The sequence below is a fragment of the Cydia amplana genome, chromosome 10 (assembly GCF_948474715.1).
Source record: "Cydia amplana chromosome 10, ilCydAmpl1.1, whole genome shotgun sequence".
Lineage (NCBI taxonomy): Eukaryota > Metazoa > Arthropoda > Insecta > Lepidoptera > Tortricidae > Cydia > Cydia amplana.
Genome location: NC_086078.1, coordinates 5121468 through 5146767, shown reverse-complemented (window position 1 = coordinate 5146767; position 25300 = coordinate 5121468). Strand labels below are relative to the sequence as shown.

The following is a 25300-nucleotide window of genomic DNA, read 5'->3' as shown; positions in this document are numbered from 1 at the left end:
CAGTACTGATAATTCCTCTACTCGACGCTAGATGTCGACTATGAAAATAATAGTCTTTTTGGTACCTACCAAAACTGATGTAATGGAGTGAGCACTCTATGTATTTTTTTCTCTATGGCGATACCAAAAAATATGTAAGCCACCCCCACCTGTGTGTCACCTGGCACTACTTTTCCCCCAATAAAAACGCCTGGCAGTGTTATATTCGAATTAAATACATAATTAGCTATTATACCACATCAAACTCAGAGCTCTATAAATTGCACACCTTCAATTGATTTTACAACCCCTTTGTTGCCCATCCACTCCCGCACCCACCGCTGAACAGCTGCCAGGTGCCCGGATTAATTAATAATGATAGTATGGCACACTAACTAGAGGGATTTCGTTGCTCTATAAATTGCATACCTATTTACGTGGCTAGCTCTTCGGCTATAAAGTACCGTTCAAACGCCATAGACTAATTAGTTAGGTGCCATAGGTACTGCGGTAAAGTACATATTATTCCCACCAGATTGGAATGAGCTTACCTGGCGATAGGTATCATTTTGCACATTTCAATTACGAGATTGAAATCGTTGATTTCGCGGTTTCACGTGCCCTAATTTGGATGAAACTGAATTGCGTGGGCGTGCAAAATCGGTTTGATCGAAAATAAGCGGTTTCACGTGGGTTTTATTCGAAAACTTTTTAGGATCCTAATTAGCTTTCTTTGAAAAAATATTTTGGTCTCAATTATAGCACGTATATATACACGTATGTATATTGCCTTTTATATCAAATGCCATATTTAATGATTACTGATCACACTCATAATTAAGAACAATGTAAATATTGAAACATGGTAAGGACGAAATTGCAAGTCCTTCTAAAAAAAAAACTCCGTTAAAATACAAGTGACAATGTAATCGAAATTTGATTTTCTTAATCGGATACAGTAAAGTAAATACAAAAACTCGTAACAAATTTCTAAAGAAAAATAATTGCAAGCTTCAGCTTTATTTTCTAAAGCACTTAAAAGAGGCTTTCACGATTATTCGTGAATTACTAGTGTACTTAGGCACTTTTCGTTGTTCGATAACGAAAGGATTTTCATAAAGTAAACTACGCGACAAGATTAGGCGAGGAGTTTGTACAAAATGCCAACTTTCCGAATATAGGGTTGCCATGCCGGAGTTTCACTGGTTTTTTCCTAGTTATGTGCTCGAACGTAGCGTAGTCTCACACCTAGACATTTTTAGTTTAGGAGTATCGCAACGATCAATTTTATTTTTCTGAGACATCCGGAGTTTTCCATCTTTTTTTACACCTGACCACGTCGGTGGTAAACAAGCCGCCCGCCTAATGATAAACGGTTATCGTAGCAAATATAGGCCTGCAAGTCCAGAGGTGTAACATACGCGTTGCCAACATTTTAAAAACCTGTTCATTCCTTGAAAAAACCCGTGGCGTCTCTCGAGACAACCTCGCCAGGAACTTTTTGGCCAATTTTAACAACATGAGGATGGCAGCCCTAAGAAATACCTATTTGAATAGTGTTTTGTTTGGCCCGGTTTTGTGAATAATGCTTGAATAATGTATTCGTAAAATTTTTGTAAAAAATTGGGATGAATATTGTTTATAAAATGTGATTGCTGCGGCGGAGCGAGAATATCTGGATTCTTTATCGATTTATAGATTCTGATCACAGGCATATAAAAAAAACCTTTATTCTATATCTATGATTCTAATGCATTATATCAATACATTTATGACATTCTACAAGATGTCTGCAAGGTGATTACAAAAATACTTGATGAAAAATTTGAATTTCTGAGATATGACATAATATCGTATCATGCGTCAATCTTACACAATACATACACTACCTATTATTAGGGTAGGCACCTAATTTCTTAAGTAAGTATGTATCTTGTTTTTTAAATTCTTCGTCGACAAAACATAGCCAAGTTTGACTTAGTAACTTTTGCTATCTTTAGCCACACGAACCAATTTTTTTAAACGACAAGCAGGGGAGTTCAGCTCCCTTAATACTCCATTGTGACGTAAAGCCATTTTTCTTTAACGGTAATCCATTGAGTAGTCGCTTTAATAGCCATAGACAATAGATTTGTCGGGCATTTTGACCCATTGTTAAGACGGCCTTGCATTTAAGGGCTGTTATTCTAAATCGTTAGCTTTAGCCAGTTTATATTGACCTCCCAGTCTCATATGTTTGTTACGGACCTACAGATAAAGTAGTAAGCTTATTTTTATGCTCATGATTTTGAATAAGAAGTTAGAAGACCAATGCTGTACATTTGAGCATTGTATATAATTATTTGTGATTAACCCCCATAGAAAAACAAATATGGCTTTAGTTTTGGCACCTCAGAAAGGTCGGTGTAATAAGCGAATTTGGACTTCAATATTATTAAGATAAGAGGTCAGTTTTGCAGCTTTTTTGGTCCATTAAATTTGGGAATTAAATAATGTTTGCATTTCAATGTTATTATCTTTCAAGCAGATTAAGATCAAATTCAACTGATTGAACTGATATCTTTTTACAAAATTACTTGTTCTGGCACCTTAGATGCCTTTTAGAAGACGAATTGCTATTTTTATTGCGCTTTTGGAAGTACAATATATTTAGAACTTTAGCTTACCTACATAAGTTACATGTCTTCTAAAATATTAAACCTATCCCAGTTTTTTTACAATTACGAAATTATCCAATATAACCATGCAAACAAATATGTATGGGGGGGGGGGGGGGCTGGTGCTAAGCTAATATTTTTTTCTGACTGTACAACAAAAATAAAAATACGTATAACATGATACCTGAACAAAATCTTACTGCAGTAACATAATATATGTGTCACCACGTTTAAGCTATAAAAGAAATCTCGGTAACCTTTATAGAAGACCCTACTTTTATTGCAGTTTTCGAACGCTCCAAGAACAGACGTAGACATTAAATTGTTTATTAGTGCTACTAGAAACCTTCTGTGTCTTTATTTTATTTAGAAATTGGGATGTCGATATAGTTTTTGTTCTCCTATTCATTTTAATTAGTAGGAGCGACTGTTTCCAGTGGGTCGAAAACAAAATGGGAATATAGGTACAGAATGTAACAAACATAGTGACTTTATTGATTTACGATACCATTACCGAATACCTATGTCCTTAAACGGATCCCCACTATATATTTTCTAAACACCTTGATGTATGGGCCCTGAAAATAAGATATTTGTTGACCTTTCAAACACTACCCTATACATCGAATTTAACTCACATTTACATTTTAACTCACATTTATAGACGGGTCTTTACCGACGTTTCGACACAGGTTTCATTGGTTGTGGTCGCGCTTAACTGATGTCCCAGCAAAATGAGGCTAGGATTTGAGTTATTGAGTTATATGTAGCTGTAGTTAGGTATATTAAGGCAAATTCCAGAAAGAAAACTTTACTGACTTCTAGCTACATTATCTAAAAAACAACTATTAACTGATTGTAGTGGCACTTGTAGGTATAAGTTACTACGCATAACACTTCAGAGAGCTCTGGAAACGTTCCTATACTTACTCTAGTTGGATTGTGGTTTCGGAACGAATCTCACCCCAAGGGCAGACGAGGCTTTAGAGTTATAGCTGTTAGATAACTGCTGATACGTGCAGTCGTGCGCGTTTGTGGTCTCTTATGACGTTACCAAACTTGTATCTAGTCTCATAAAGTTTATGCGGCTCTAAATATAAGTGAAACAACAGAAGCAGATAGATTACTTGGGTCCTTTTTGGCCGAACACTGACAATAGGTACAAACTAAGGTACCTAGGTCTTAGTCAAAGCTCAAACTACTGAAGTCAATCTAATGGGTAACCAACTTAGACAAAGACAGTCAAATCCCGCAATGCAACATGATCAAACCAAGATAATTGTCAATGGTAATGTCAAAACAAGATCAAAACATGGGTCGATTAAGATATACAATGTTATTTAACGTAAATAAAACAAACTTAATACATAAGTACCTTATAAAATAAAATAACTAAAACTAAACCTAATAAAAAAAAATCCCTAAAACCTACCTTCTAAACCTAGGCCCCTCGGCAAGGTGCCCATCATGCTGGCAGCATTCCCGCGCTGTATAGCGATGGCAATCCTTTGCGCGAGAAAGCTGCCTGCGCGAGAGTCCCCTGTTGCCTCCCTTAACCGCTTACCAAGCTCCTTAAGGAGACCACGCGCTCCTATACCCCTCTCTGGGTCAATTTGTAAAATTCAAATAAATCTCAAGATTTATCCACCAAGTTACGTAAACCTAGGAGTGCCGAAGCTACGGGGCTTGCTCGTAGCATGATAAAATAAATGTTGTATTGAAATTAAATTTCTTATTTCTTCAAGTCCGTCCAAGTCAATATATAATATAAAGTTCCAAGTGGTACATTATGGACACACTAGAGGTAAATCCTTATAAAGTAAGGTTAAAAACCTGCATCTACAACACCCCGCATTACATTAATATCTAATGTCACAATATGTTCGAAACATTTCGTCATAAATTAGAAGGAAGACAGAGTAGAACCGGAACTACCTGACTACATGCACTAGTCGTAAATAACTATTATAAAACCTAATAACGAAAGGAAGTTATACATTTTATATTAACATGTCTGAGTCATCCAAATTCCGTAAAAAGCTAACAAAAGAAGTGACAATCGAATAAACGATTCTAGCCGGCAGTCGGCAGAACTGGCTGCCAAGCCGATAGGCGCCTGCTACGACACAATCACATTTACTCCAGTGCTACGAAAACTGCCTTGTTATTTCAGATTGAAACAAAACGCTATTTATATGGTCATGGTGAACGAGTTGCAGTAGTAATGATATTTCTCATGTTTATAATGAATAAAGATTACTTTAAGACGCTGGTTCGCAAGTTAATCAGGGTATATAATGATAGCAAACGATACGCTACCTATTATATAACGTGCAAAACGCAAAAATTACATACATATTTATTTGTAGTTACAGATAAATTATGCACATCGCAGTTTCTGATGGTAGATGAGGATTACCTGTGGATTGGAAAGACTTCAACTTATAGTTGAGCTATAAAACACCCAAAATTGAACTAGATAGGTACCGGGGAAAAAAAAATTCTTCTAAAAAAAGTAATTAAACGAGTCAATAGTGGAATATTTGTAGGTTACAAAAGAGCACGGACTAGCTTCCGATGCCAATTCGAAAAAAAACTGCTTAAAACGAAAATTTTACTTGGCAGCACCGTACCGGTGCACGGTGCAAAACTGACATACCTAAGTTCAAATGCGTGTCAAGCTAAGTTATCAATGCAGACTAGAGTAATCCTGAATAGTAGGTAACCGTTAGAATAGAACAAAGATTACCTTTTTATATAGAATCGTAAGCAATAACGGATACACATCGGTTTGCTACGAAATTAAGTCCAAACCCGATACGCCGGTGCAAAACTAACAGATGTTCCAATCAAAAATGGAATCAAACGCGTCATAAAGTAAGGTAACATTACGGACTACGGTAATCATGGAATATGAACGTTAAAATACTATAACAAAGATTATACCTTTACATGCTTATTCCCAAGCTGCGAACTTATAACGACAGTATGTTTGCTACGCTACGAATCAAAAGTTCCAACTTGATTATCTCTGGTACAAAACTGGCATGAATTACAATCAAAAATGGAATCAACCGCGTCTTTAGGGTAAAAATGGAATATGCGGGTTATAATAGAACAAAAGGTTACCTTTCGATGCTAAACGCCGGGGCCCCGGAGAATGCCGTGCGGTCGTGGGTCGGGGCGCCGGCACACTGGCCGGGTGACAGTGGGGTGCGCGCGCTTGCGGTACGCGCATGCGTGCTGCGCGAGGGGATGCCGCAAGCGATTAGTTGCCGGTGTTGCTAGGGGCGTGGGGTTGCGGGAATTTCTGGGGTTTTAGGGGCCCTTTTATTACGCGTACAGTCGCGTAGCTGCGCATCAATACGTACCTACAATTGCACACTGCCAGTGTCAACGTCTATGAATAAATATTTATGGTATGCACTAGTCTGACCTGACACTGATATCTGACGTAAAGTGTCATTCTATGGAACTTCAGAGACAATTTTAATATGGCCGTTTGTTTACATAGGTAGGTAGCAAGTTCCATAGAATGAGAATTTAGACTAAAAATATATATATATTTGACTATTTGTTACAGCTTCCGTTGCCGTACCTATGGTCACGTCAATTTCTGGAATAGAATGACGAATGAATACTACAATATATTTAAAAAAGTTCACTGTCGTAATTAAGGTCTGTTAATACTGATTGACATATTTATAACCATTCTGAGAGATTTCTGAGTCTTCATTAACTACCAACTATAAATAACTAGTCTCACGGGGGGTATCTATAAAAGTCAGTGTCAATGTTTGCAAAAAGAAATAGTTTCCCAGCCCTGAAATATAAATCGTAACATTAAGGATTTCTGTAACACTCACTGATGTACTTACACTTGTACAGGCGACCTAAAAGCTCTACGTGCGCTCTCTAAGCATAGTGACAGTTAGTAAAATTAGTCTCCCTTTCAAATGTAAGTAATCGGAGACTTATTACCCACTAGGTAGAGTCTGTTCGGAAAGAGAAGAGTTGTGGAATGTATTGGGCCCCATACATTTCACGACTCTTCTCTTTCCGCACAGACTCTGTACTTATGTAAACATTTCTTATACATACTGCCCGAGAGACTCCTACATCAGATTCGTAATTTGTGCATGCAGTTCTTCAGTTTTACTTATAGTTTACTTTTACTTTAGGTAAGGTGAGTTCGACTAAGATCGGACACCGGGTAAGATCGTATGATTCAAATTTCTGCCTGTTGCGGGGCTTTTTTTTAATGCTGGCAAGGTGATGCAATGCCCGGGACAAAACTTACATTCGCATTTTCATGTTCTTTAGGAAAAGATAATTATAAATTACAGTTAATATATACGAATGACTATTATATAAGTAGGTAGGTATAGGTACTTATTACTACAACTCATGCTTGCTTTTAAATAATAAGAATTTTACTCGTATATATTTTTTACCGTGTACTTGGCAACCCTATTACACGTACACTAAAATCAGCTTAACTGCAATACGTGTGCTATATTCTTGTGCATTTACATAAATACTAAGGTGAGCGGAGAATTTTATGATCAATTTTATTTCATACCACTTTCTATTTCTAGATTTCATGTTCCTCCATTTTCTTTTCCATTTCAAGGGCGTGTATAACCTAAATGTTTCGTCATTAATTATTACAATGACAACAAACAAAATATCTGTTGAGTCATCAACTAGACATTAAGTATAGTTAAGTAACTAAAACAAGAAACTTTCCTTGTGTATCTAACGGTTTTATTCCTAATTTAAATCTGCCAATTACTGTCGTGCGACTCGTGCCTTTTGTCATAAGTGGGTTTAGTTTTTTTTTGCAGTGTTAGAATCAGCTGGGCTTATCGACCGTTTTCACTTTCGTAGGCTATAAGTTCTTTGTTTTGGCTTTGGTCCAACGATTGTTACTAAGCAGTAAGCGTTAAGTACTACCTAGCACTTAACGTATCGTTTTACATGGGCATATTTAGACGATTTTTAGGAGGGATTTGAGGATATTGAATTGCTTTTAGGGTTTGACAGTGTTACTTAGGACGAAGATCCATTTTACAAAACATTCGCTCCAATATTGTTGAAATGTAACGACTTTTTCTCCTGACAAATTGGTTTAGACTAATATACTTGTAACTGCCATTCATTTAACCCTTCGGGTGGCAGCACCTCCGGTTGAACGGTAGGAGAAATGGCGCGGCCATTTTTTTAAATATGCCTCTGCGTGGCAGAGGCCACGACGCGGACACTCCCCTAATTGGCGGCGGTCGCGAGAAGGTTCGGTCATAACAAAGCCCGTAAATGGCAGAGACCGTTTGGCGGCCTCTGTGCGACGCTGCATTTCGCGTCTAAAATAAAACCGTTAAAACTATGCCTAGCTTGCTCACTCTTGTAAGATGCATTCGTCAATAAACAAGGATGGTATTCCCTAACGGTCGAATTCCCGCGTAAAACAAAGTTTGTTAGAAATGGCGTGATGTTCCCGCCCCACCTCGCCCACCTTACGCGCCGATTGTCGAACCGTGAACATTCAAACGGAATACGCAGTGATAAAAAATGAAATAAACTGTGTGAATCGTGTTAAATGTATTGTTTAGTCATAAATACTGCTTTTTCTACAATCAATTGTTTTATTTCCTAATTATACGTATTTTTATACATGAAAGTAGAAAAAAAATGGTAATATGAGATTAGAACAAGTCTAGCATAATTCACATAAATAGAATGGAATTCATTAGTATACAATCAAATAAGCCATTTTATGCTGAATTCAGTGATATATAGTTTATATATATATCATTCATATTTTTTTTGGGAAATGGTTATATTTCTAACACGCGCCAAATTCGTGATGATCACCCGTTGAGGCCCCGCCACTTGACGTATATTTTTCCAAAATGGCTGCGCCACTCAACTCATCGTTCAATCTGAGGTGCCGCCATTCAACGACTTGTTAATGTCTGTCCGTCTCGCGGCCACCGCCACTTACCGTAGAGACCTCGAGGAGGACAATGCCACTCGAAGGGTTAAACGAATACTATGTTTGTTTGTAAAATGGAAGCACACGCAAACGACAAGTACCTATCACACCGAAACGGACATTGATAAATTTATCTTTATTAACTTGGCTCTAACTATTACTAACTAGATGTCACCATAAACAGAAGCTTTGATCAATTATGTTGTAAGGGCCAGAGGGCTGGCCAATATTTTGCTCAACGCATTAGCATTGCCATTCAACGTGGCAATACGGCCAGCCTTCTAGGCACACTGCCCAATCGGCAGTGACTTGGACGCCGTTTTTTATTTATAAGGCGTTTATTTTGTTTATTTATAGATAGTTTAATATTATTACATGTGTATTTGTGTGTCTATTCTAGTTCGTTATATGTGACCCAATTATGTTGTTTATTCTGATAAATGTCACTAAATATTAGCCTTTCGTACCTATGTGTGTGGCTGTCTAAAATAACGAGTTCAAACCTCGGTGGTGCAGTGCAGTGCGAAAAGAAAGCTTTCGTTCGTGAAACCTTTCATCAGAAAAAAAAATTAGCTCAATAACCTAAATCAGCCATTCTCAAAGTGTGTTCCGCGGAACCCTAGGGTTCCGCGACACCCCTGCAGAGGTTCCGCAAGAATTTAGAATAATAAAATAAGCATAATTATTATGCTTATTAATAAAAACTTCTAAAAACTATTGTTTTATTGTAGGGTTCCATCAAGTATTTCGCTTTCCAAAAGAGTTCCGTCCAAAAAAAAAGATTGAGAACCGCTGACCTAAATTTATAAAAACGTAAACAAACCTTGAAAATCGCATTTCCAAATTCACGCTACAAAATCACACCACCACCACCGCATTGAGGCGTTAAAAACAACGCTTGATTTATCCTTTAGTCTATGGCACTGCAGAGAATGGAGTATATTCCCATCGCCTGCAGAAAACCAGAATAACTGTGATCTTTTATCCCGTACAATTGTTACCGAGGTCCAGGTCACAAATATAATAGTCCTGAAGACGATGCTCGGTAACAATTCGGAAATGCTTTAGGTCAAGGTTTCGAAGCCTGCAGTGTCCTGGGAATGTCCGCCAAAAATTATACGGATTTATTCATGCGGCTCATAAAACAAAAAAAGGTAATGCAGGATATTCAGGTTTCTAAATTGCAGGTACGTATGTATATAAATATACTTGTACTTTCAACAATTAGGTAGGTATTTACTTAATTACAATAAGTGATTTTGATCTCTACGTTTTTGCGCCTTTAGGTACTTTTATAAATCAACCGATTTCGATCAGCTCTGGTTTTTTTTTACTGTGGATCATACAGGTTTTATTTTTAACTTGTTTTTAACAATAACATGTGTAGATTTTATTTTTAACAATTAAATGTGTAGAAACTCCAGTGGTTAAAATATAAATAATATAGGTAATCTACGATCGCTTATAGCAACCTGAAATTGGAAAAATAGAATGCAGGAAATTAGCAGGATACGAAAACCGTGCGTTTGGAATTTTATTATAAAGCACAACATAGATTAGTCAATGTAAACCTATCTAGAGCGTATCCAATAAATCTTCTTCAATTGCTTGATAAATAAGGAAAGTCGTAGTTTTCACCCTTCACGAGAATATCGAGGTCGATATGATTTATTCGTTCGAGAAGACGATTCGAGTACCTACCTACAGACTGGTCATAATATGTATTATAACAAAATAAATTATACGTTGACGTCACGTTTAGTTTTTACGACCCTGCAATTTAATTAACAGATATGCTTACATAGTCTAATGACTATTTATCTTACATAGTGAAGGATACATGCTAAAATTCGTGGGAAAGGACGATAGGTCAGTTGTTGGTAAAATGTAAGCTACTTATTACCTAGCCTACTATATATCAGTCAAAGGTTGTAGGTTTGACCCCCGTTTAAATAAAATATGTATAAGTACGTAACTCAGGAGGAAACAGAAAATTTAATAACGTGTAATAAATAATATGACCTATATTATTTAGTAACCGGATTTTATAATTAGAACGTACCGTTATTCTCTAGGAAAGAAAGTCCAAAGATCGTAATTCAAATCCGTCACCCTAAGCCTTTTTGTGACCTTTACTTGTCGGATCGGACAGGACAGGACGATAAGAAAACGTGATTTTTTTGTAGGTCGTTTTCGGGGAGCTTACATCCTATCATGGACCTTCAGATCACCCAAATGTAAATTACATTTCCGATTTTCTTTTACATGTAGGTATTACCGATACACTACGGACACACCTAATTACCTGCTTAAAGTTACAGTTTAACGAATAACGAGGTTTGGGTAGTTCAAATTATTTAAAGAAAATTAAAGTTCTCAAATTCGGTAAGTACCAGGGAACCTACCAGGAATCTTTGTGTTTACAAATTATAAGTAATTTCACCATGAAAGCCAAATAGGTTAAGCTGAATCACGTAGTGATTATATTGTCTTGGGTATACCTAGAACTGGATCGTACTGTTAATAAAATTGTTATCTGCCTCTCTATCTCTCTTGCGTATTCAAGCGATAGAGAGGCAGATAACAATTTTACCCCCAATTTAGACTCTCGCGCGAGCCACGAGACGAGCCGCGAGCCGCGCCACGAGACGCGAGTGTAAGCGGTGGGCTCGCGGCTCGTCTCGTGGCTCGCAAGCTCGTCGAGCTAATATAATTTAAAAAAATTGATAAAGAGAACATTTTAGATTTTATAAAACTTTAATTGTTCGCAGGTAGTTAGGAAACTCCAGGCAACCAGGATGGCTACATGATAATTCTTCAAATTAGAAACGACCGATCGATCGTAAAGGTATCATATTACGGCCTGGTCAATAGGATAATGCTTTTGAAAAATTTTAAGGGTGAGTACTTAAGTACTTTGTGATTTTTTAGCTTTTCATAGAATGGGTACCTACTTGCATGCCCGGAGTACATACTGATAAATTGGTTTGCGAAACTATACTTAGACTGAAACACATCTAACTATAAGTGGGATTATTCGTATTTGCATTATTTGACACATTATGACTGACGTATACCTACCTATAAAGATGTAACTAACCCAAATCAATTGTCACAACAAGCGATTACGATTAGATGGCACCTAAACTGAGGTATCGAATTGTGACGTTTAATGAATTTTTATTTGAGATTTAAATAAAGGCAGAATTAAGTATATGGTTAATAAATAATAATAAGAAAATATAATAAGTTTAATAATGCTTTGTTATAAATATCTAATAACAATTGTAATATAATATGAATGATTTATAACAAAATTTACCTAGATTTAATAATGTTTAAAAATGTATATTTTATGAATAAAACATTGAATTGAATTGAATTGTTGCGACCTAAAATGAAAAATTTATATCGATTTACTTAGGCCCACTTGCACCATTACACTAACCCGGGTTTAACCGGTTAAACTTGGAGCTACCATGGTTACCAGTACAATTTGACACTTGGTTAACGGTTTAACCACGTAACCCCGGGTTAGTGGGATGGTGCAAGTGGGCCTTAGACGACTACCGATTCATAACGGTGGTGTCCGGCCAGCCCTAAAATAAATAAAAAAAGCGGCCAAGTGCGAGTTGGACTCGCCCATGAAGGGTTCCGTATTTAGGCGATTTATGACGTATAAAAAAAACTACTTACTAGATCTCGTTCAAACCAATTTTCGGTGGAAGTTTACATGGTAATGTACATCATATATTTTTTTTAGTTTTATCATTCTCTTATTTTAGAAGTTACAGGGGGGGGACACACATTTTACCACTTTGGAAGTGTCTCTCGCGCAAACTATTCAGTTTAGAAAGAAATGATATTAGAAACTTCAATATCATTTTTGAAGACCTATCCATAGATACCCCACACGTACCTATGGGTTTGATGAAAAAAAAAAATTTTGAGTTTCAGTTCGAAGTATGGGGAACCCCAAAAATTTATTGTTTTTTTTTCTATTTTTGTGTGAAAATCTTAATGCGGTTCACAGAATACATCTACTTACCAAGTTTCAATAGTATAGTTCTTATAGTTTCGGAGAAAAGTGGCTGTGACATACGGACGGACAGACAGACGGACAGACAGACAGACATGACGAATCTATAAGGGTTCCGTTTTTTGCCATTTGGCTACGGAACCCTAAAAAGACGTAGAACGTCAAACGTTCGCAGTGCAATTGTCTTCCTTTGTGATTTCGATGTGCAAGACATTTTACGTTGTATTGCTGTTGTGAGTGACATGTGTCAAATAATGCAAATACGAATGCACAAAGTATAGTCAGTAGAATAGGCGCGAAATTCAAATTTACCGCCTTTTTCTACTGACCAGGTCACTGTGACCTTGGTGCGGTGCGGTAGTGTGATACGACTGTAAGCCTTTCTGGCGATTGGACTGTAGTTTCAAACACGATTTGGACCACAAAATACTAATGTCAACTTTAACTGTCAAGAGTGTCATGTCATTGTCAATGTCAAGCCTAATTCGACATTTCGCTTCACTTGGCTTGGGAAATTACAGGAAATCTAATATTAATTAATTTTCATATTGATCTGAATATCAATACTCAACACTGTAGTAGTTGGTGATAAGCTGGTTGGATGAAAGGTAAAAATAACTTAAGCAGATTTCCTTTTTTTTTGACATGAGATCATGCCTTTTAGTGTTAAGTACCGGAATTGCTAAAAAACTGGTCACTTATTTACTATTGTATTGTTTACACAAGAAGTGTTTATTTAAATGAGGTCAATTAAGTTCCTTGTTAAAATATAAAAATGTAGCACAGGTTTGGGCACAGATATGTATTTATTACAAGTAAAACTACTTAATTATAATAAAAGAATTCAAAGAGTGTGATTGCTGGACCATTTTCTAGTTTTTAGATTTAAGACTACATTTAGGTATTTACTTGTTTAACCCTTTGGTTGGCAAACTCCCACAGCTGAATGTCTTTGAAATTTATGTAATTGACAGAAAATTTAAATTGATGTCTCACTTAAAGGGATTAAGCTCGATTGGAGCCAAGGAAACCCATGACTCTTATTAGTAGTATATCCTAAATTATTTAACATTTTTATTTCTGTTACAGAACATATCTTTCAATTCAAAATGTCAAGATTCCGAGCGAGGAGGCAAAATAATGGATACTTCCAAGTTCCGAGTGATGACAGCGGATTCTCCGATGCACAGTTTGATATCCCTCCTCAGAAGATCCCGTGGAAAGCCATCACATTAGCTACTTTCCTTTTCATTGTTGGTTCTATACTATTATTAGTAGGTAGTCTGATAGTTACCGGACATATTGATACCAAGTATTCTGACCGACTGTGGCCTATGATAGTGTTAGGGGGAATTATGTTTTTACCAGGAATTTATCATATTAGGATAGCTTACTATGCATATAAGGAATATCCAGGTTATAGCTTTTCTGATATACCAGAGTTTGAATGAGTATTATAATTTATAATGTTGTATAAATGATGTTCTATGGAGTGTTAAGCGAATCCTAAATAGAATAAGATACATTCAAATGTATTTTAAACATACAAATACATACACTGTAGTTAAAGACATTTAATAACTGGCACGGGTGAGTGGGTTAATGAAAAATAGTATGTGCAACACTAATAATCCCTAATAGGTAGTTTGTCTCAATTATTTTATTAAGTGTGGGAAAAGGTTATAAATATGCATTTCCTTCTTTCCTTGGACCAGGCTTTTATTGTGCAAAGGTGTAAAATTTTAACCAATATAGGTATTATTAGGTAGTGTTGTAAAGCCCCGTCTCCATATCGCGCGGCAAACCATCGAACATTGGCTCGCGTGATATGGAGACAGGGCTTAACACTTGTTTACACATTATTGCTACTTTATGTTTAGACATTACATAATGTAAGAAAAAAAAAATTTCAAAACTAACTGAAGTATTGTGACTTCACCCCTATATTCAGCATTCAGCTGGTCATAACCATCTATACATATAATAAAGCTGAAGAGGGTCGAAAGTCTGTACATGGAAGATATTCGAAAAAAAGTTGGTTGGGGATACTTAGAATCGATAACAGAACACGTTCCAACAGTTTTTAGAATTTTTGTCTGTTTGTCTGTTTATCTGTTTATCTGTTTGTCTGTTTATTTGACCGCGCATCACGTGAAAACGGCTGAACGGATTTTGATGCAAACTTTACTAATCTGTCAAGAAACTCCCAGGCCCTATTTTAGGCTAGAAAAATTCAACCCCTAAAAGGGGGGGTGGCCACTACACTCAATTAAGTTATGTTTGCACCTGAATCTTATGGCGCTAACTTAAGAAAGTGGTGCACACTTTTTTTTTGTGAATGTACTTTGTAAAAAAAACAACATTTTTCTTAGTCAATGTCAAACGTCTTTGCAAATACATATTAAATCACATTTATAGACGGGTCTATCGCGGGTTTATTGACAATAATTAACATTATGTGAAGTGGGTGGTTTGAAAATATGATGTCTACCCCAAACTTTTTCATACACTTTTCGTCGGGTAGTTGCACAAATCTCTGTTTTGACATTTTGTTGGGACATCAGTTAGCCGCGACCATGACCAGTGAAACCTGTGTCGAAACGTCGGTAAATAAAGGTAATAAAATAAATTTCGAGATAGGTCTATAAATGTGAGTTAATATGTGTTCGAAACGCGAAAGTTTTTAAATAGGTATTAAGTAATTGTAAATGTCAAACAATTTGGGACTTGCATTTTAAACGCGTTACCATACCTATCCGAAAAAAACTAATTTTTCGCGAAATTCTCGCAACGTATTGAGGTTACAAGGTAGCACGGTCTCAGGAATCTGAGGAAGAATCGGAGACGTTCACGCAGTGCGAAGAACGGTTGACCGCTCAGCGGATTCGCACGACAGACGCGCTCGACGGTAAGTACTGCGGTGCATCAGCGGGTACTGGAGAGCCCAGCACACACATTAACCTACATTAATACTATTGTTCTGTGTTTAAGCACTGACAGCCTGGACGCTTCGGGCCTTCCTCCCTACGCGGAGCTCGGCCTTGGGCCTTCGCCCTTAGACAGTTATACTATTGTTCTGTGATTAAGCACTGACATCCAGGACGCTTCGGGCCTTCGGCCCTACGCGGAGCTCGGCCTTCGGCTTTCGCATTAGATATCCACACCAAAATTCAACCATTGCGGCGGTGTCCCTGACATAGCCTCTCTCAATTTTTTCTATCAAAAAAATTCGCGCTCGCTACGCTCGCGTTTTTAACTTTTAAGGTTAAGCCTACTTTGATAAAGGTGGCATTCTGGGCACCCTACCGAGCGACTACTACTACGACTGACACTTCGGGCCTTCGGCTCTAAGCGGAGCTCGGCCTTCGGCTTTCGCATTTAGACACTGATACCATTGTTCTGTGATTAAGCACTGGCATCCTGGACGCTTCGGGCCTTCGGCCCTACATGGCTCGGCCTTCGGCTTTCGCATTAGATATCCACACCAAAATTTCACGTAAACCACTGCGACTATGTCCCTGACATAGCCTCTCTAATTTTTTTTCTATCAAAAAAAATTCGCGCTCGCTACGCTCGCGTTTTTAATACAATTTTAAAGGTTAAGCCTAATCTGATAAAGATGGCATTCTGGGCACCCTACCGAGCGACTACTACTACGACTTAAGCACTGACATCCTGGACGCTTCGGGCCTTTGGCCCTACGCGGAGCTCGGCCTTCGGCTTTCGCATTAGATATCCACACCAAAATTTCACGTAAACCACTGCGGCTATGTCCCTGACATAGCCTCTCTAATTTTTTTTCTATCAAAAAAAATTCGCGCTCGCTACGCTCGCGTTTTTAATACGGTTTTAAAGGTTAAGCCTAATTTGATAAAGGTGGCATTCTGGGCACCCTATCGAGCGACTACTACTACGACTTAAACACTTACATCCTGGACGCTTCGGGCGTTTGGCCCTACGCGGAGCTCGGCCTTCGGCCTTCGCATTTAGACACTGATACTATTGTTCTGTGCTTAAGTACTGACAGCCTGGACGCTTCGGGCCTTCGGCCCTACATGGAGCTCGGCCTTCGGCTTTCGCATTAGATATCCACACCAACGTTTCACGTAAACCATTGCGGCTGTGTCCCTGACAACATTACTCCCATCTCTCAATTTTTTTTCTATCAAAAAAAATTCGCGCTCGCTGCGCTCGCGTTTTTAATACGATTTTAAGGGTTAAGCCCTACTTTAATAAAGATGGCATTCTGGGCACCCTACCAAGCGACTACGACTTAGGCCAATTTATAATTAAACATTTTTTTACACTGTTAAAAGTAATCCCCGGTACATACATATATGTAGATATTTAGTTGTGCATACATAAACATAACTGTAAATAAAGTGTAAATACTCGGCCTCAAGTTTTTGATATTTATAATATTCTCCTTTCCTGTAATCTTACTTCTAACTAATATAATATTAGACCTAAATTCGAAAGTTTGTTAGGAAGTATGGATTTCTATGTGTATAAATCTTAATTTTTCATGCTCAGAATGATTTGACTGGAGGACAGAATTGGATGATATTTGCTATGGACATGTTTTGGATAGGTACACTCAAGAACGTAAAAATACAAAAGTAGTACTGTATTGTCCGTTATACACCTTTTTTTTTTTAAGAGGGGAAATGCTTTAAGCATACCACCCGGCGCGGGGACGGGCCGGGATGGTTATGTGGGACTCCCTGTTGTGAGCTAATGAGACCCCAGGTTTACCCACTAAAACCCCTCTGTTGCCGCCTCGCTGCTATAAGGCGAGGTCCCAGGAACGCCGAAGTACTCTTCCGCAACCTCGCCAGCGGCCGTCCGGACTCGGACCCGACTCTTGGGGAAATCACCCCTTCACCTCATTGGGCGCGTTGGCTACACATCGCGCCTGCCCACGCAGGGGTCCGTTATACACCTACTATAACTCTGTGTCGTTTAAATCACGTCTAATATTGGAATAAGGGCGAAAAAAACTATTCGTTTTGGAGTGTAGTTTTGTTTAGTGGTAAGTACCTACCTAATTGTAAAATATTTTATCTGGACTTCAGTCCGCTAATCGTATCCATCTGTCAACTTTACTTCAAGTTCCGCCTCCAGGGGAGAGAAAGAGAAATTAGGGATGAATTAGCTTACTGACACAGACCGAATTCCACGCGGGCGGAGCCGCGGGCACAGCTAGTATTAAATAAAATCAATAATACATTAGGTTGTCTGTAATTTTAAGCAATTATTACTTAAAACTTTAGTGTGATATTTATTTTAAGTTTATGTGTTATTGTGTTAAATGTATTAGCAATATGATTTTTATTGTTGTGTCACAGACAAAAATATAATTTGCTATATATATATTATTGGTTTGATATGAAAAAATTGTTAAGTAAATATTTAATAAAATGGTATCTAAACCCAGTGCCTGAAATGAAATAACTGTTTTCTTGATGCATATTTTATTGACAGTGATCATAGTTTTAATTTAATAAATATGTAGATTGATAGTCACTTTTAGAGAGTAAAATAAAATCACAATGATTTCCAATGCATTAATTATTAATACTTTCCACCCTATCTAAATTGATTGCACATTTATCTATTAGAATTAGATCTCTTCCCTTTTTTAGTTTGTGTAAAACTAGTTTGGGGGAGTGGGACAGAGTGTCCCGTGTTTTTAAGGTGCTCGAACAATCTGTTCTTTGAGGGAAAGTCTGTTTGACACACAGCGCACCGGAGGTTTAGTGCGGTGCTCGAGTCTTCTGTTTCTGTGGTTTTGATTCGTACGGGTTTGCGGTCCATCTGTTTCTTGGGTTTGACGTTTCTGGACATTTTGGGTAGCGCAGGCTTGTCTTGTGGTAGCGTGGTTTCGCCTAGGGCGTCGTCAGTGGGCGTTGTGCTTGAGACTTCGTATAAGTTTTCTGTGGACGTTTGGGACTGGGAACCTTTCTTGAGATTAGCTTCCTTTTTGGCCTGTATCTGGCTCTTGAGCATGTTGAATTTCTTGTTCTTGCGGCTGCGCGCGGGGCCTTCTATTTCGTTGAAGCTCATTTCGTCGTGGCTGTCGTTGCCTTCGCTCTCCGGCATGGGGATAAATGATTTCTTCTTGTTTTTCTTCTTTTTCTGGCTTTTTGGTAGAGCCTGTTGTACAAACAAATGTTAAATTTAAGACCTTCACATAAAAACGCCTGATAGTTCGCAGTGCCGGGATTTGAGGGGTTAATATTGAGCTTATATAGTTGGTCAAGCCAAATTGGCAGTAAATAAGAACAAAAAAAACTATATTCATCCTTTTCTTTTGAGCGCTAGTACTAGTGTAAGACAAAGCTAGTATGATTCTCTCTATGTTTGAAATGAGACAGTCCTTTGACAAACTATAGTTGATCGCTGCTGATAGGTCATAATTTCAACCTGCTCGCGAGTATCTATCTTATAGATAGCTGGTCAAGCAGATCTTGTCAGTAGAAAAAGGCGGCAAATTTGAAAAATGTATGCGCGAAGGGATATCGTCCCATAGAAAATTTGAATTTCGCGCCTTTTTTACTGACAAGATCTGCTTGACCAAGTATAAAACCATTTTCGCTCGCGAAAAAAAAAATGCCGGCAGTACACACTCGTCCGAGAGCTCGCAGTCTCCAAAGACCATAGACTAGGAATCCTCTAGACTGAGTTTAGAGCAATTATTTCATGAAACCGATGCTGCCAAAAATACGGGGGTGCGGGGGGACGAGGTGAGCGAATGCCGTGCCGTGATTGGTCCGTTCAAAGACACGGACCGATCACGGCACGGGATTGACTCGAAGATGGAGTAAAACTACCGTATGAGTGGCAGAGGGGGTAGCGTTACTATGCTCAGTCTAGAGGATGTCTTGTCTGTGCCAAAGACCGACCAAGTCGGAGAAGGCCGTGACGAGACTAGAAAGGAGCGTATGTATGTATAGTTGTATAACCTTGTTCTCGGCCTGTATCAGCGTCTCGACGGGTGTGTAAAGCCGGCATGAGTCAGGTGCCTAAATAAAAAATTAAAACTCACCTGCACTTTATCAGAATCGTCACTCAAAGTCTCCCTAATGTCGTTGTCTTCAATATCCGAAGTGGAGTTACCCACATGGTCCACTTCACTCTCGGTTAACCCGTTCACTTCCTTCGGCTCCTCGGTTTCAAGCGGTGGATCATTTGCCTCATCAACATCATGTTCGTCGCCTGATATCTCAATATCGTCGTCTAAGACCATGTTGGCAACATTTTCTTTATGTCTCTTGCTGTTCTCGTGATTTTCGAAGGATTTCACGTTTTTGAACAGTTTGTTGCAAGCTGAACAGTACAGGTTCTTGATTGCCGCTTTTGATTTTGTTTTGGGCGTTGCTTTCGATGCTTCGCTGGCCTGTGAATTAAATACAGAATTGGTTAAAACAATCAGCGGACATAATGTTCGTAAAGCATTAAAATAAATAAATGAAATGATGTGTGACTTTTACGTCATTGAAAGCAAAGTTTTCCCCTACCCTCTACCCTCAATAGTCTATTATATGTCGGAGTGCCCTTTACTATCCATAAGACTATTATAAATGCGAAAGTGTGTCTGTCTGACTGTCTGTTACCTCTTCACGCTTTAACCGCTGAACCGATTAAGTTGAAATTTGGTATAGAGATAGTTTGAGTCCCGGGGAAGGACATAGCGTCAGGGATAGTGCTATTGCACTATCCCTGACCCGCGTAACTAACAAATGCAGTAAGGTCCAACTTCCTTGTACGGTGTTTGAATTTCGAACTCTTTCGACTTGTTAGTTACGCGGTATTCCACTATCCCCGACGATAGGATAGTTTTTATCCCAGAAGTCATCCTTTAAGGGGGTGAAAAGGGTGGAAGTTTGTACGGGGAATCGATAAAAAGCGGCCAAGTGCGAGTCGGACTCGCGCACGGAGGGTTCCGCACCATCAACAAAAAATAGAGCAAAACAAGCAAAAAAACGGTCACCCATCCAAGTACTGACCCCGCCCGACGTTGCTTAACTTCGGTCAAAAATCACGTTTGTTGTATGGGAGCCCCATTTAAATCTTTATTTTATTCTGTTTTCAGTATTTGTTGTTATAGCGGCAACAGAAATACATCATCTGTGAAAATTTCAACTGTCTAGCTATCACGGTTCGTGAGATACAGCCTGGTGACAGACGGACGGACGAACGGACGGACTGACGGACGGACGGACAGACGGACGGACAGCGGAGTCTTAGTAATAGGGTCCCGTTTTTACCCTTTGGGTACGGAGCCCTAAAAAGCAGATTGGATCAAAAATAAGCTACCCAAATTACTAACTCCACGCGGACGAAGTCGCGGGCAAAAGCTAGTAAAGTAATAGTAATAATGACTTACCTCCTCAGTTTTGGAGCTCTCTTCATTGCTGCTTTCCATGCCCCCCTCACTGATGGTGTCATCATCAGACGACAGACCAAACTCCTCGGCCAGCAAAGACTCGATTTCACTAAGCTTTTTCTGATAATCCTCGCTTTGCATGAAAGAGCTCTCGCCCTCTCGCTTCTTCGCCTCTTCTATCTCTTTCTGTCTTTGTATTATTCTTTCGCGTCTTAGCTGCTCGGCCTGTAATCAGAATTATGAATCATATACGATTATTCTTTTATAAGTAACTAGCGACCCGCCCCGGCTTCACACGGGTTAACAAATTATACCTAAACCTTCCTCTTGAATCACTCTATTTATTAAAAATCGCACCGCATCAAAATCCGTTGCGTAATTTTAAAGATTTAAGCATACATACAGACAGACAGACGGCGGGAAGCGACTTTGTTTTATTTTAACTATAAAAATAAATAAATATTAGGGGACATCTTACACAGATCAACCTAGCCCCAAACTAAGCAAAGCTTGTACTATGGGTGCTAGGCGACGATATACATACTTATATAGACAAATACATACTTATATACATAGAAAACATCCATGACTCAGGAACAAATATCTGTGCTCATCACACAAATAAATGCCCTTACCGGGATTCGAACCCGGGACCGCGGCTTCACAGGCAGGTTCACTACCCACTAGGCCAGACCGGTCGTCAAAACTATGTAGTAATAGTTACTGATAATACTGATTTTTATAAACCGTTTTTCAATTAAAAGTCAGGTCAAGATCGCGTAGTCTTTTTCTAATGAAAAAAAAAAAAAAAAGAACTACATAGACATTGGCACTTTACGCCAGTACCTATAGTTAAAACTTAAGAATTACTTATTAACGGCTCGGCCACGACATTACGCGACTGGCGACGGCGGCAGCGACAACCACAGGTGGCAACGAAAGCTTCGGAGCTGTGTCTCGCTCGAACCTATGGTTATCGCAGCCTACGTTCTACGGCTCGGCCACCACTTTTGCCAAACCTTCTTTTTATTTTCCTCCGCTTTCTCCTGAAGTTGCCTCGTGTGCTCAATAACCCTCTTGTCCTTTCTCCTCACGAAGCTGGCCAGCCTCCTTAAGATAAAGATAAATGTTTATTCAAGTAGGCATAATTACAATGCGCTTATGAACGTCAAATAAAGCTAGGTAGACCGGCTCCAACCTCTGCCCCGAGAAGATTTAAATCCCCCCTCAATTGGAGGAGGGTATCCCATTATGGGACCGGCAACAAACTCTGCGGGACACATCTTTTCAAAAATAATTACATCTTATAATTAACATGCATTACGAGAAAATAAGGAAAAAAAAAATACCTTATCTCCTCATTCCTCTCCTTGCGCGCCTTCTGTCGTATCTTGTTGTTTTCCTTTTCCATCAGCTTTATCACTCGGCGGTTGTCGCCCTGGGTTATCTCGTACTGGTCCAGCCATACGAAACCTGTTGGAGATCATGATGTAATGGGGTTGGCAACTGTCAAAGGTTTGCATAGATGGCGCCATCATAGCTTGCCCCTTTTGATATGAGATTTGGCTTAAAGGGCTGGTATCCAGGGCATTAAAAAAATGTACACAATTCTAGGGATTGACAGGGCAAGCTATGATGGCGCCATCTGCTAAATACTTCGACCGGCCAACCCCATTGATGTATAATGGGCATAGGCATACAGAAAAACTATGCAATATGACTTGGAACTCCGGTAGCCATTTAAGAAGTGTAATACTCTTATGGTAGTCCTCGAGTAAAGTCTCGGTAGCTTAGTTGGCAGAGCGATGGGCTAGTGATTGAGATCGCGAGAACCTAAACCATTTTAAGACCTATATGTGACATGTGTAATGCAATAGCCGGGGCACATAAATGGCCCTATAATCATAGATTGGTAATATGCAAAAACATAACAATTAATATTAGTAGACATTGATATCCAGAGAGCATCAGTCTCGTTAGGGTGGTCTTTGTGGTTCTACTACCAAAACTATATACTCCATGTTGTGCCACTACAATAACCAGAGCATTTGAGGCTTACATTATCAACAGTGATAGATATGCCCGATTGAAGCCAGTTCTGATAGTAGAGTAAAACAAAACACATCTATATAATTAATGAGAATAATGAGTGTGCTATGCTTACACTGTTTGTTCTAAAAGCAAAAGTAAACTTACTCTTATTGGTGGAGAACGACATCCAAAAAGCATAAAACTCATGGACATCTTCGTAAGGTGTAGTAGAGTTGCCAAACTTGGGGATTGCATTCAATTCCTCGGGGTCGTCAAGAAAGTCAGTTTCCTCTGCAGCTAATTTGGAGAATACCTGGAATATTTGGTAAGGAAATGATAAGTAAGCTAAAGTGGAAGATGTAAAATATATGAAAATACCTAGCAGGCCACCAGCGCTTGCAATAACAGATTATTTTAATGTTGAATAAAAATAGCTTGACTTATTTGATGGGTTCAATTTGTAAAGAATCTTAACAGCTACTGAAAATCTCTAAACATGTTTCATGTTTAGAGATACCTAGTCATATTCCTTTTACAGTAAATGAACAAATACTTACTTCAGAGTAAACTCCATAGAAGCCTTTAGGATCATCTCCAAAGCCTTTGTAGCAGGACGGACTGAAGTACGGGTAAACATCGAGACTGTCATCGTTGTACGAGCTGCCGGCGCCTCGCAGCAACTGCTCTCTGTGGTTGTCATACCTGAAAATTAGAATTCACCATTGCACCTCATTTTCCACACAGCCATTCGTAAACCTTAGTGCAAAATAGGCACAGCACTTGTGCGTATATTTAAGTAAGTATTATTTTTGAGATAATGTTAAAGTTTACACAAAGCATAATTTTAAATGATCTAAGTTATGAATGAACATACTTTGAAATGTCAATGTTGGTTCCTCAGATGAAATTACATATAACTGAAAATGTTTACCTACATACTGTTGTGAAATAAGACATGGATTAAATCCCTAAAACTTCTGCTACATGTTAACTTCATTCTATTTTCCTAATTTTTGTTACCTTTTACATGTTTTTTTTGCATTTTAAGTAAAAATTTAATTATACTTCGGTAAGTAACTATCGGTAATTCTGTTACGGTTTTGGTAAAGAAAAATCATGGTATTTATTAGGTAACTTATCTTTTTTCGATTATATTAATCCAAGGCCATTATTTTCAAATATTTTACAACACAAACACCAACTTTTTCTGCATATATTGTAATGAAAGGTTGATTTACTTACCATGCTCTTTCCTGAGGATCAGAGAGCACTTCATATGCGGTTTGCACGAGTTGAAATTGCTCCTTCGCTTCCTGAAGGTTGTCCAAGTTTTTATCCGGGTGCCATTGCAGAGCTAGCTTTCGATAGGCCTTTTTAATTTCTGATGAACTCGCCTCCTTCGCTACATTTAAAACTTCGTAGTGGCACTTCATTTTGAGATCATTCTATTCTACCTTGTTAAGTTCACAGCCTGTTATAAGTAAGGTTAACAATTCGAAACAGAAAATATTTGACTGAATATTAAAATTGTAAATTAATTGCTAGCGACGATAAACTAACAAATTATTGTAAAGGAACTGCATATTCAGTTTTTCCTGGGAAAAACAGTATCGATCTATTTTGAAGAAACGTTTCGACACACATCACCGAAGTTGATTGAAGGTATTACCCGACCAAACTTAACTGCCGAATATACGTACAAGCATTCTGTACGCAGTTCGTCCATTTGACATGATAGGATAATAAGAAAAGTATACCATGTGGGAATTTACAGACGAACGAAACGTTTTTTGTGACGTCGGTGAAATGGTCCGAATTGCACCAAGGAATTGCAGTATTTAATAACTTCAAGCGGTCCGAAAGCGAATCAAACCAATATTTCAGTAAATAAGAACAAAAAAACCGGCCAAGTGCAAGTCGGACTCGCGCACGGAGGGTTCCGCACAATCAACAAAAAATAGAGCAAAAAAATCGTGTTTGTTCTATGGGAGCCCCCCTTAATTATTTATTTTATTTCATTTTTAGTATTTGTTGTTATAGCGGCAACAGAGATATACTTGGTCAACCAGATCTTGACAGTAGAAAAAGGCGGCAAATTTGAAAAATGTAGGCGCGAAGGGATATCGTCCCATAGAAAATTTGAATTTCGCGCCTTTTTTTACTGACAAGATTTGGTTGACCAGCTATATTGGTATAGCTGGTCAAACAGA

The 25300-nt window shown here is 38.4% G+C and overlaps 2 protein-coding genes across 3 annotated transcripts in view; both read right to left on the bottom strand.

The window, feature by feature from the left end:
• LOC134651402 (uncharacterized) overlaps nucleotides 1-5861 on the bottom strand; it is a 49466-nt gene extending 43605 nt beyond the window's left edge. The window contains exon 1 of one of the 2 annotated variants that reach the window (XM_063506502.1): nucleotides 5766-5861. The gene's annotated coding sequence lies outside the window, so the exon portion shown is untranslated. The remainder of the gene's footprint in view (nucleotides 1-5765) is intronic. The other variant, XM_063506504.1, reaches the window with a different exon arrangement.
• Nucleotides 5862-18127: 12266 nt separating this feature from the next.
• LOC134651335 (dnaJ homolog subfamily C member 21) lies at nucleotides 18128-24753 on the bottom strand. The gene is made up of 8 exons (XM_063506408.1): nucleotides 24333-24753; nucleotides 23648-23792; nucleotides 23256-23403; nucleotides 22409-22532; nucleotides 22079-22169; nucleotides 21060-21284; nucleotides 19719-20069; nucleotides 18128-18826 (listed from the first exon to the last, which is right to left on the bottom strand). Exons 1-8 carry the CDS (start codon nucleotides 24521-24523, stop codon nucleotides 18281-18283), a joined length of 1821 nt encoding a protein of 606 aa, XP_063362478.1. The 5' UTR covers nucleotides 24524-24753; the 3' UTR covers nucleotides 18128-18280.
• Between the last annotated feature and the right edge of the window lie 547 nt (nucleotides 24754-25300).